Source organism: Podarcis bocagei (genome assembly GCF_964188305.1).
Source record: "Podarcis bocagei genome assembly, chromosome: 2".
In the NCBI taxonomy this organism is placed as follows: Eukaryota; Metazoa; Chordata; class Lepidosauria; order Squamata; family Lacertidae; genus Podarcis; species Podarcis bocagei.
Genome location: NC_138126.1, coordinates 109,165,774 through 109,178,583, shown reverse-complemented (window position 1 = coordinate 109,178,583; position 12,810 = coordinate 109,165,774). Strand labels below are relative to the sequence as shown.

Genomic DNA, 12,810 nt, shown 5'->3' with positions numbered 1-12,810 from the left:
AGTGTATCTGAAGAAGTGTGCATGCACACGAAAGCTCATACCAAGAACTAACTTAGTTGGTCTTTAAGGTGCTACTGGAAGGAATTTTTATTTTGACTATGGCAGACCAACACGGCTACCTATCTGTAACAAATTAGAGGTGGGAGTGAGACTGACATCGTGTTGCCCTGTGGACCAAATTGACTCAAGCCTATAAAGCAGGGATGAGACACCTGTGGGCCTCCGGATATTTCTGGACCACATTTCTCACCATCCCTGCCCATTGGCCATGATGGCTGGAGCAGATGGGTATCGGCGTATGGAGGATGACAGGCAATATCAGAAGGTGGGGTGGGGCAATGGTACTCACCTGACCTCTGGTTGCCTCTGTTGTTGCTGCATATTGGAACAGAGAGGGGGAGGTTGGCAAGGCGCAAAAGCACTGGTGTGAGCAGCAGGTTAGTTCCACTGGTGCATTTGCACTGCACCAGCCTCACTTCTGCCTTGCTCCCTCTCCATCCCTGTATGCAACGGCTACATGGGCAACAGCAGGTTAGGCGAGTGCCCGCCCCCCACGCTGCCATCCACTATTGGCCACAGGTTCTACAACCCCAACTGTAAATCTTTAGGCCACAAAATATGTTCAGTGGCTAGTTTGAGATTTTTACATGGGTTTCAGGTTGGCAATTAAGCTTGTGCATTTCCGGGTTCAAAACTCCACAAAGTTTGCTGGTCTTGCCCCTTGGCTTTAATGCTCTGTGTTTAAATGCAAACCCCATTCCTCTAACCATCCACTGGTAATGTTTATCAGACATGGAGACTTTCAGAGTTTGGTGTACTAACAGATATCAAGCTTAGGCATTTATTTTGCTATCCAGCTGCTATAGGTGGTTAGCTGACTATATATGCTTCTCATGAAGTTGTGCTCTCTGACTATGGCATAAATGCTATCTAAATAATGCCTATTTCTTTCCTCCCTTCTTTTATGTTTCAGTCACAAAGAACCAAAGAAACTCCCTGTTGCTCACTCTTCCCAGCCTAGTGAGTTGGTTGTCACTTATTTTTTCTGTGGAGAGGAAATTCCCTATAGGAGGATGTTAAAGGCCCAGAGCCTGACACTTGGGCACTTTAAAGAGCAGCTGAGCAAGAAGGGAAATTATAGGTAAGCATATTTGTGGTTTCTTTCTTCTTCTTCTTCTTCCCTTGTGTTTGCAGAGACCGTGTGCCAAAATAACCAAAGAGATATTTCTAAGCATCCTCCCACAAGGAAAGGCTTTTGATGGTTGGCTGCAACTTTGCTCACTAGTCTGTCTGAGTTTCTGCTGTCCTCTTTGTATTTACCCACCAAACCAATAGTAGTTAAGAGGTGGATTGGTTGCTCCAGCAACCAGACTAGGCCTCACCGGGTGGATAGACTATATAACGATGTTGCTAGCACAGTTTCCTTTCACAAGTGGATGAGCCACAGTCTTGCGTAATAGGTATTCATTCATTCTGAGTTCATTCCCTGGCTATTGCTGCTGCCTTAGAAGTGCTTCTGGTTTTGTTTCTAACAAGTAATTTGATTTCCCTGCAATCGATTGCTCTGTAGATAATTACTTCCTCTTTGCAGTTTGCAAAATGTAAATAATCAGCTTCAGAGTAATCAGCTGCTGAGGGGTAGTAATGTTTATTGCGCATGTAAGTGCTTCCTACGAGATCACAGCTATGTGCCTCTATTTGCAAGGGAGGTGATAGCGTCTGAAGTGTGTTCTTCCTTTGGTTAGTTGATTCTGGGGTTTGTTTTGCACAAGGCTATGTAAGCAACTAAGCCTTAAATCAAAGTCCTGCTTGCCCATGGAAACAGACTCAAATGATAAACCCTAATTTGTGAAAAGAAAGAAGCCACTTTGATTTATTGTACTTGGTACACTATTTGCTGAAGCACAAACTGTGTGAGGAGAGGTGTAGGTTTCACAGAAGGTACCTCAAACTAGATGCTACAAAATCAATATTGTAGTATTGAGTAAAGATTTCAGATCATAAGGGACATATCCATCTCCTGGACAGTACATAGGATCAACCGGACATGCAGTTCACATTTCCTCTGTTGGCACATCCTGTGTAAATACCCAGTGTGTGAATGTGCCTTTATTGAGATACGCCTTAAGTTGAGATTCCTGCATTGCAAGGGATTGGACTAGATGACCCTTGGGATCCCTTCCAGCTCTACAGTTCTATTGTATGATTCTATGTGCATTTGGAATTTGTGTTGCCAAATGTCCCTTAGTCAGGGAAACCCACTGCTCACATTATACCCAATTCTCACATTAGCCAACGTGTGAATGTCTGTAGCTGGCGGGACTGTGGCAGCGGGAAATGTATGAGCATCAGTGGAGGGGCTCAAAACCCACATTGGAAGCTGTGGATTCATTCTACTGCAGGGCCATATAATTACCCCCATAGCTATTGTTTTCCTCCCTACCCTTTGTTACTCTTAACCTCCTGATCCTCTGTGTCTTCTCCACTCACAGTTGCCCTGGGGCACTTGAGTTTTTGCCAAAAGCTCACAACATGCCATTGGTTCCTTTGGAAAACTTACTGCTTTAAAGCAGGGGTAGGGGATCTTGTTCTGCTCCAGACATTGTTGGACCACCACCAACCATCAGCCCCAGCCAGCATGCCCAATGGTCAGGGGTGATAGGGGTGCAGTCCAGCAGCATTTGCAGAGCCACCCCAGCCTTGATGTGTTTTCTGTGTTATGAAGACATGCCCTGCCTATGTATTAAGGTCCTCATTGGAAGCTGTCCATCTGCCATCAGAGGAGAGGCAGGAAGCACTCCAAGATAGGGCCTTTTGCTGTTACTGCCTGAGGAATGCACGCTCTAGGGAGGCTTGCCTGGCAACCAGCTCTGTCTTTATCCTTTTGCCCTGCTTTTTTCTTTTGATTCCTCCAGGTTTTTAGCACATTGTAGCTTTACTCTGATGTTTTTTTATCTGGCTTCTATAGCCATTTGTTGGTTATCACTCTGGGTTGTTTTTGGTTTTTTAAAAATCACTCTGAATCACTTTGAATCTGGTGCCCATACCAGATGGAAAGCAGAATATAAACGTGTGAAATTACAGCATATAAAGTCCATCCCTACGGGGCAGCACATATGCTACCAAAGTGGTGTGTTTGCTGATGGGAATGCGAACTAAAACTCTCCAAGGAGCAACCAGCATGTGGCAGGCAATATCCATGTGGTTTGAGCTGCCAGTGCTTTTCTTCCTTGGTTCCTCAGCCTGAAAATGACAGATTTCCCTGTATGGACAGCTGTTGTGCAAGTGCATGCATAGCTCAGTTGGTTTGAGCGTGGTGCTGATAATGCCAAGGTTGCAGGTTTGGTCCCCGTAAAGGACAGCTGCATATTCCTGCATTGGCAGGGGATTAGTACCAGATGATCCTGAGGATTCTATCCAACTCTACAATTCTATGAAGTAGTGGCTGAACACACCAAGGAGAAGCTATTGTGCATTCTGGGTTCCTGGTAGCATTGGGAATCACAGGTGGGGAGAATGCTGCTTCACTCAGGCCCTGCTTGTGGGCTTCCTACAGGCATCTGGTTGGCTACCATGAGAGCAGAATGATGGCCTAGATCAGGGGTTGTCAACCTGGTCCCTCCCGCCCACTAGTGGGCTTTTCAGGATTCTAGGTTGGCGGTGGGGGGGGGGTTCTATGGCACAAACTGAATCCTCCTTCCATCGAGCACTGGTGGGCGGTAAGGAAATTTTACCATCAAGAAAGATGCATTAGTGAGCAGTAGGTATAAAAAGGCTGACTACCCCTGGCCTATGGGACCAGGGTTTGAAATTAGCAGGGCGCCGGGCGCATTTTGTGCCTAAAGATTCTCCATTTGCAAGCACCTCAAAAAGTCTTAAGTGCCATATTTCACGCCTGGCCGACACTCAAGGATTACTGAAATGTATGTGCTTTGAAGCCTCAGAGTATATGTTAAGGATAGACAATATGTTAAGGAGTTTAACAATAAAGAGTACAGCAGTACCTCGGGTTAAGTACTTAATTCGCTCCGGAGGTCCGTTCTTAACCTGAAACTGTTCTTAACCTGAAGCACCACTTTAGCTAATGGGGCCTCCTGCTGCCGCTGCGCTGCCGGAGCACGATTTCTGTTCTCATCCGGAAGCAAAGTTCTTAACCCGAGGTACTATTTCTGGGTTAGCGGAGTCTGTAACCTGAAGCGTATGCAACCTGAAGTGTATGTAACCCGAGGTACCACTGTATAGTGTTTTGAAAACCGAAGTACGGTACCAAGTACGGTATTTTTTCTTGTAAACGCAAAATTAAAACGTATTAATAATTTATGCTAAAAAGGTGATACTAACAATGTGTCACTTATGTGAATTGCATATTAGCGCATGCTTATCAAAATGATTTAAAAAATGTTGCCGGCCCCCTGGGGCAACTAGACATTCTGTTTTGGCACCCACAACTCAGGTCCTAGAAGCCATTTGGCTACTAGCTTTTCTATCCCAGTTTCTAACACTGTTCAAATCTGCTCCCCATCCCGTCCCAAGCACAAAAAAATTCAGCACCACACTCTAAGGGAAACCTAGGTTTCTGTTTGCACACTATGTATCTGTGGCATACACTGCCATGAATGGAGTGGAGACATGGGTCTGAAAACATATAGTGGATTTGCGAAAGTCCCAGGGTCGGGGAATGAAAAATTCTATTTTAAAAACCCCCCTGTGTTTTTCCTCATTTTCCTTCAATTAATTTTTTTTTAAAAAAATGGGCATCATGAAACACTTTCTTTTACAATGACAAACAAAATGTTTAAGACAAGGTGTTCATCTATTTACTACCCCTCCAAAATTATTTCTAAAAGTGTGCAACAGGAAAACCTTTATGTAAGACTATGTACAGTATCCCATCATTACAATTCCTGTATTAAGTCCTCATCTGTCAACTGCGAGTGCAACTCTCACATGCAAGAGCAAGATGCATCTCTGCCTCTTGGAAGGCACTGCCATTGTCACAAGAGAAGGATGAAGGTTCTGATGCCTCTTCTGATTATGGCCTTCCTTTTGCTGGAGTAGTTGGAATACATCTGCCTCTGTCCTCTTTAACAGGCCTCAAAAGGACTGGAAGCGGGAGAAAGTAGAAAGTGACAAAATTTCATTGCCGTTCAATTCATGCTGCTGGGGGACGACAACCCCAAAACACCTTAATAAATTCAATTGTTAATTATTGTCTGGATGAACTGTAACTTTTAATAGACCAGATACAATAATTATATGGTAGACCGATATACATAATGCATAAAGTTACAAAGTGACTTTTGATATGCAAAGTAGTTCATTCCCCCCATTCCCCCCAGATTTCCCTTCTTTCCTGAAAAAAACCCTCCCTCCTCCAATGACTTCAGAATTTCCAGAATTTTTTAGATCTCTTAAGTAGACACAAAGCCAGGAGCCTTGAATTTGCCTACTGTGTATGTTATGGAAGTCAGTGATGGGAAAATCAGGACCGGATCATTCTGATAACCTCTGAGGAACTTCTAGAATGAAACTGATGATGCTTAGCTGAGGTTGTTACCATTCCTATAGGACAGGGGTCAGCAAGGTTTACCTCACCTGGGCCGGTTGACTCCAGCGGAGATCCCTTCGCGGGCTGGATCACGTGCGCGTGCCTGCGATTTCCGGAGTCTGTGTCTGTGCAGATATGATTTTCTGCATCTGCACAGGCGTGATTTCCCACGCCACACTGTGCCGGTTTAGCGCAGCACGGGGGCACTCACTGAGCGGGTGGCTCAGGGGCTGGTTAAACGACCCCTGTGGACCACTTGTGGCCCATGGGCCTTAGGTTGCTGACCCCTGCTATAGGATCGCGCTGTAACTGGTTAGAGCATTTTAAAGTGACAGATAACTTTGGGGTTATTATTTCTTTGACTTTTGTACGCAATGTGTACAAAAGGAGCTGAGGCCAAAGACCAGTGGGGAGATAGATAGATAGATAGATAGATAGATAGATAGATAGATAGATAGATAGATGATAGATAGATAGATAGATAGATAGATGATAGATAGATAGATGATATGTATATGTATTTTGAGGGGGGGGATCTTGTACAGACCCAAGGTGAAACTAATTATCTGAATGTGTTGCTCCCTCAGGGAATCATTTTAATCCAAGCTTTGATTATTATTATTTGGGGGTGGGTGGGTTGGGGGGAGAAGAGGGGACGAAGAGCGAAGCTGCAGGTGACCTTCAAGGAACAGGGCCATATATACTGCCCAGAGTGGCAGGCATTGCTGAGGGGAAGGATTGGCTTGGTTGCTCTGGTCACATCTGGCATTGATTTTGTTCCAAGGCACACTTAATAAGCATGTCTTTGAAGCCTGTGCCTTTCATTTTTAACACACAAAGGCATGCATAAATGGTTGACACTCAAAATTCTTTATTGAACGAGTCAGTCTGCAACAACGTAGGTACCTCGGGTTTCTGCTGGGGTACTCTTCAGCTGGGGCGGTGTGAACTCAGGGGTGGGTATGTGCCTTTGTTGATTTGTTTTTAGGGGAAATATTAGGAGGCGATTTAATAGTTTTGGAGTTTCTCTCTCTCCCGCCCAACACACACACACACACACACACACACACACACACACACACACACACACAAAATCAGAAGCATGCCCTTACACTTAACAAACACACAGTCTCTCTCTCTTCTCTCTCTCTCTCTCTCTTTCTCTCTCTCTCTCATTCACTCTGCGTAGTGTTGGGTAACATGGCAGTAGTTCAGAAAAAGAGCAGTAACTCCAAGCCTTGTAGACTGTATGGGTGCCAGATGTAGAAAAAGCGGGGGGGGGGGAGAGATGCAGCAGAAGAGGGGGAGAGAAAGAAAGCAAACCTTGCCACATTTTTTCAAAAAGTGTTTCAATGGAGAGAGTCCCCCCCCCCACAAGCAAATAAGGACCTCCTGATGTGTTTTAAGAGGTTGTGTGTGTGTGGGGGGGAGATATTAGTTTGCATTCTCCCTCACCAAACCCCTCTCCCCCCCTTTTGCACTTCTCTGTGAGAAATAAGGTTGTAGTTTTGGAAAAGGTCAGCGTGTGGAGCTTCCCCCCTCCTTTTTTTTCTTTCTTTCAAGAAAATAAAAATGTGGCGTTCAAACAAAGAATTTTGTCAACGCTGCCAGAGTTTTAAGATCAAGGGGGAAGTTATTGCTACAGCTGTTTATCCTCTTGGAAAGGAGGAGATAAAACGGAGTGAAAGTCCTTTTGTGCCTCATTCAAAGTCCCCCCCCCCCTCATTTTTCCTCTCTGGCCTGCTAGCTTGAGGGATTCTAGAAGGAAGTTTCATTGTATTTTGGTTTTGGATCAGCAAAAGGAAGGCTGGTCGGTGGGAGAATTTTGGGCTCTTCTGAAGTAAATGGATTTTGTTACATCCATGGGTTCATCTGAAAGTGACAAAAAAAGTCCTATGACTGAACAGTTTTCCTTTTCTAACTTGATTAAGAGACCCATCTTGTTATCTCCCTAATCAAAGTCAGATAAATAAAACCTCCTGTCAGATAAACCAGTCTCTTGTTGGTATGTTCAGAGGTCTTAAATATCAAAGCAAAAATGGGTGCTCGAGTAGATCCCTAGCCAAAGAAAGTTGCTTTATAAGAGGGAATTCAAAGTTGAGGGGATACTTTTAAAAAATGGTAAAAAATGTGACTAAGCTGCCTTTCCTTTGAATATACTTAGTTACTTTAAAACTTGGGTGGTGCTTGTTGGTGTTTTCCCCTTAAGGCTGATCGGATAAGAATATTTCCTTGCCTGTGACTGCATGGCAAAAGAGAGCTTCTTGGAAGAGGGCGAGAGATCAGCCTGGGTGCAAGGAGTGGTGTGTGTGTGTGTGTGTGTGTGTGTGTGTGTGTGGTAGTAGACAAGCAGGCTCCCTAAATGCTAACCCTCTGAATGGAAGGCCTTCATTTTGTGCATATGCAATTAAGCAGCCTGAGAAGGAAGAATGCTGGAAGGGGGGATAAAAGGAACCTTTAATCAAGAAGCTGAACGGTCTAATTCAGGATAATAGAGGGGTCCTTACTGTTTGACACAAGAGGGGAAGGGGCGCTATTTTTTATTTTTTTTGTCTGCATGAGCACTGGCTTCGTGATCTAACGATCCCAAGCCTGAAGAAAGGGAAAGCGGGACGCTCCTGCTTGACCTTTCTGTGTCAAATATTGCAATCTAAGCCAAGATTGCTCATTACGCAGGGGGCCACTCGGAAATATCGAAGCAGAGATGTAGCAATCTCTGTCCTTTTTTTAAAGTGTTGTTCTGTTTTTGGATGTTCTTCTTTGGAACGTGTCAGCAGTTTGGAGCTTTTACTAAAAAAGAAAAAGGAAAAAAAACAACAACAGGCCTCAAAATGAAATATTCCCGGTTTTACAATGTGTAACTTTTCTCTCTCCTTCAAAATCCACTTTAGTAGAAGTCTCAAAATTGTAGGTGCGGCGCTCTATAAGGTTTAGTCATATGGCTAAATCGGAAATAATGGGTTTTGTTTTGGATTTTTATTTCCTTAAATCAGATGCTTGGCCAGGGAGAAACTTTGCAATCCTGCTGCCAATATCTGTAAGTGGTTTAAATAACTGTCCCAAAGGTGCCTCCTCTTTCAAAAAAATTATTAAATGGTATATTCAATTTGCTTTTTTGCCCTTCTTTTGTTTTTTCAAGAACTTTCCTCTTAAATTGCATTTATATGTCCAGAGTGTGATATGTCCAGTCTAAATCGTGTAGATCTTGGAGCTGTGGAAGCTTAGCTTGCTTTGGGGGGGGGGCAGTGAACTGCTGTAGAGCCTGTTCTCATGGAGACCGCTTTGTCAAAATATATGCAGTTGAGCAAAGTCAGTGGTGCTGGTCTCACAAATGATAAAAGACCATATCGTGGGCGTTGATATAAACCCAGGGGTCAGCAACCTTTTTCAGCCATGGGCCGGTCCACCGTCCCTCAGACTGTATTTTTTGGGGGAAATATGAACGAATTCCTATGCCCCACAAATAACCCAGAGATGCATTTTAAATAAAAGCACACATTCTACTCATGTAAAAACACCAGGCAGGCCCCACAAATAACCCAGAGATGCATTTTAAATAAAAGCACACATTCTACTCATGTAAAAACACCAGGCAGGCCCCACAAATAACCCAGAGATGCATTTTAAATAAAAGGGCACATTCTACTCATGTAAAAACCACACTGATTCCCAGACCGTTTGCCGGCCGGATTAAGAAGGTGATTGGGCCGCATCTGGCCCATGGGCCTTAGGTTGCCTACCCCTGATATAAACTGAGGGGGTAAGCCAGACATTTCCTGATATTTGAGAACCATGGTGCTGCAATCACCTTGTTGTGGTCAGAATTGAACTTGCGCTTCCAAGTTCCAGTAAAGCAGATTTACCTCCCATTTCACTGACTCTTCTTTCCCATCTGTTTGTACACAAAGATTTATAGAGCACTTAATCACATTATGCACAAGCTGTGCCCACGACTTACAAGAGGGTTACGTTCTGGGGATCACACCTAAAGCCATAATTAAGGTAAAGACAAAGGGACCCCTGACCATTAGGTCCAGTCGTGGCCGACTCTGGGGTTGCGGCGCTCAGCTCGCTTTATTGGCCGAGGGAGCCGGTGTACAGCTTCCAGGTCATGTGGCCAGCATGACTAAGCCGCTTCTGGCACACCAGAGCAGTGCACGGAAACGCCGTTTACCTTCTCGCCGGTGCAGTACCTATTTATCTACTCGCACTTTGATGTGCTTTCGAACTGCTAGGTTGGCAGGAGCAGGGACCGAGCAACGGGAGCTCACCCCGTCGTGGGGACTCGAACCACCAACCTTCTGATCGGCAAGTCCTAAGCTCTGTGGTTTAACCCACAGCGCCACGTGCGTCCTAGGGTACAATGGCAGGTGGGATTTCCAAAGCCTTTTTTCCTGTATGGGACACCTGCCTCCTTTCTGCCCCCCTTTTAATTTTTTTAACATTTCGGCCAAGTGCGTAAAGCTGAATGCACACAAGTGAAATGCACCTAAGTTTGCGGGTTTACTGTACATAACAAAATTAACACAATAAAACACAGCAGAAATCCCAAAGCCTGTTTCTTACCCACAGATAAATAAAACTTTTAAAAGCAAAGGTATACAACTAAATAATACGTTCTGTGAGGGTTTGCTGAAATAATTAATAATAATAATAATAATAATAATAATAATAATAATAATAATAATAATAATAATACCAATATCAATATAGCAAGGGTGCTGATAATGCAGTGTCATTTTAAAGTGGTCTATTGCAAAACTTTGACACAGAGAATGACAGTAGGGTTTTTTGAAAAGCGTGGAGGTTTAAAACCTAGCCAGTGGATAACTCTGCTTGAAATAGTCTCAGCAGCTTCTGTGAAGACACAAACTCCTTCTGGTCCAGCATTTGTATATCTTATGACAGGAATATAAGGCAGAATTCTGAGTTGCAATAATTTCTCTGTCAGCACAGCTCTCTCAAAACAGCTCGGGCTCAATTACAATGCTGAGGTCCAGTCTGAACTCTCTCCCTCTCCCTCTCCCTCTCCCTCTCCCTCTCCCTCTCCCTCTCCCTTTCTCTCTCTCTCTCTCTCTCTCTCTCTCTCTCTCTCTCTCTGTGTGTGTGTGTGTGGCCCCTCCTGTCCCTAAACCAGAGGCAGGCAACTAGACTCCAGTTCCCATCAGCTCCAGCCAATAGTCAGAGATTATGGCAGTTGTACTCCAACAATATCTGGAGGGTCACAAGCTCCCATTTCCTGCCCCCAAACCATAGATAAAAGTTACATTCTGCAAGCTAAGCCAATTCTGCATACCAATGGGGCCTGTCAAAATCCTTCTCCCTTAGATGTAACATAACTTGCCATGTGGGTTTCTGCCACCACATTTCGAGACATGCACCACTTCAACAACAGTCAGCAGCAGAAAATGGGACTATGGAGTTTCACATGGTGATGATGGAAATCCATGTGTCCTTATGTTGACAACCAGGGCAAGGTTCGCTTGCCATGCCCAGGCTGTTTTTCAGTAGCATCTCTTTTGTAACCATAATGTGTGCCTTTAGGGTGAATCATATGGATAACTAACCTGAGAGTTAACAACATTATAAGATGTAGCAAGGCTTTTGGGGAACAGTGCGTTGAGCATCATATTGATGTACTATGTCAAAGAAGCAGTCAGGTAATGCCAGCCTGTGGCAAATGGATCACAATTTGATCACAAGATGAGCTAATGGCCACTTGCCTTAGATGCCTTTATAAAAGGGGCTTAGAAGGGGTGGAATTCACAGAGTGTAGGGTTGATCAATGGTGGTAGCCAAATTCAGAGGCACTGTGCTGTTGAATATTAGTTGCTCGGTCTAGTTGGGTGTTCTGTTGATCTCCTACCTTGCAAGAGGATGCTGGAAGCAATTGGAAGGCAGCAGATTATGGCTGAACTTCATCTTTGGTTTGATCCAGCAGGTTGCTTTCAATCTGCTTGTGAGCTTCCCACAGGAAGCTTGTTGGCCGCTGTGAGAACAGGATCCTGGACTTAGATGGGCCATTGGGTCTTCTAATGTTATGTTCGGTGTTCTTTGTCTCAATTCTGCCATAGCTACCCATGAAAACATAAGATTTTGGTGTTTGGCCAAGGGGTCTTGGGCTCTTATGACATTCTGGATATAGAATGTTGGGTGGGTGCTTGCTACAGACACTTTCAAAAACAGCAATTCCAAAATGCTCTTCATTTATTTTGCATCTGTTGATCTTATTGATTCCAGGTATTACTTCAAGAAGGCAAGCAAAGAGTTTGACTGCGGTGCAGTTTTCGAAGAAATCTGGGACGACGACACTGTTCTGCCAATGTACGAAGGAAGAGTCCTTGGGAAAGTGGAGAGGATTGACTGATAGATTGACTGGCTGGCATTGTCTGTGTGAGTGTGTTTTAAGGAGACAATAAGCTAAAAGACGCTGGCTTTTGGACAAAACCACCAAACAAAGCTTTTGAAGGAAGGTTGGAACCAATGAAGAAAAAGCAACACAGACAAACTAAGAAGACTATGAAGACTTCGCCAAATCAGCCTTACATTATTATTATTTTTTTAAAAGGTGTCTGTTGAGCTGGGTGCAAGGATGTTAACAACCCCGAACTATTTATTGAAAACATGACCACTCTGGGTTTTTGAAGATGCAGACCATGTTTTGAAAGACTTCCATATATAATATATGGCTTCCTGGGGATCCCAAACCTTATGGACTAAGAGAAACTGTGTATAGCTTACCTTACAGTAATCCTTATTGATATTTATTGAACAGTCTGGTTTTTTCCCTTAAGTCCAGTTTATGGACATGCTGCTTTAAACAATGGAGAGAAGAGAAGATGTGATATGGAAAAAAGGGGTGGTTTTATATTTTATTATTTACTTTGTTTCCACTATCTAAATCATTAGAATTTTGTCTTTTATTACGAAGAGAAGTAAAGTGAATTTTTTTCTGCCACCTTAGAAAACAAGCTGGAATCATGTTATGTCCAGCATTATTCCTCCAGCTGTTTTTTTCTTGGAGGAAAAGGGGAGGAAGAGGGAATATTGTTGTACACATTTGCTCTTCTAAAAATTGGTAGATTTTGAATCAATGCTGCTCTGTTTGTTAGGTCTGGTTCAGATGTATAATACTTGGTTGCCTATCAGTGGTTAGGAGATCAGGATCACCCCATAGACTGTTACATTCTTCGTCCTGCTCCCTTTCCCCATGAATCCTCTTTTGAGTATAACCACAGTAAAGGTAAAAGGTAAAGGACCCC

The 12,810-nt window shown here is 43.8% G+C and overlaps 1 protein-coding gene across 4 annotated transcripts in view; it reads left to right on the top strand.

Annotated features, from left to right (window-relative positions):
- The window catches only part of AXIN2 (axin 2), a 78,942-nt gene extending 66,834 nt beyond the window's left edge, over nucleotides 1-12,108 (top strand). For all 4 annotated transcript variants that reach the window (XM_081181286.1, XM_081181285.1, XM_081181288.1 and 1 more), the window contains 2 exons: nucleotides 974-1,141; nucleotides 11,789-12,108. In XM_081181286.1, coding sequence (XP_081037412.1) covers nucleotides 974-1,141; nucleotides 11,789-11,915 — 295 coding nt within the window. In that variant the 3' untranslated portion in view covers nucleotides 11,916-12,108. The remainder of the gene's footprint in view (nucleotides 1-973; nucleotides 1,142-11,788) is intronic.
- Nucleotides 12,109-12,810: the final 702 nt, after the last annotated feature.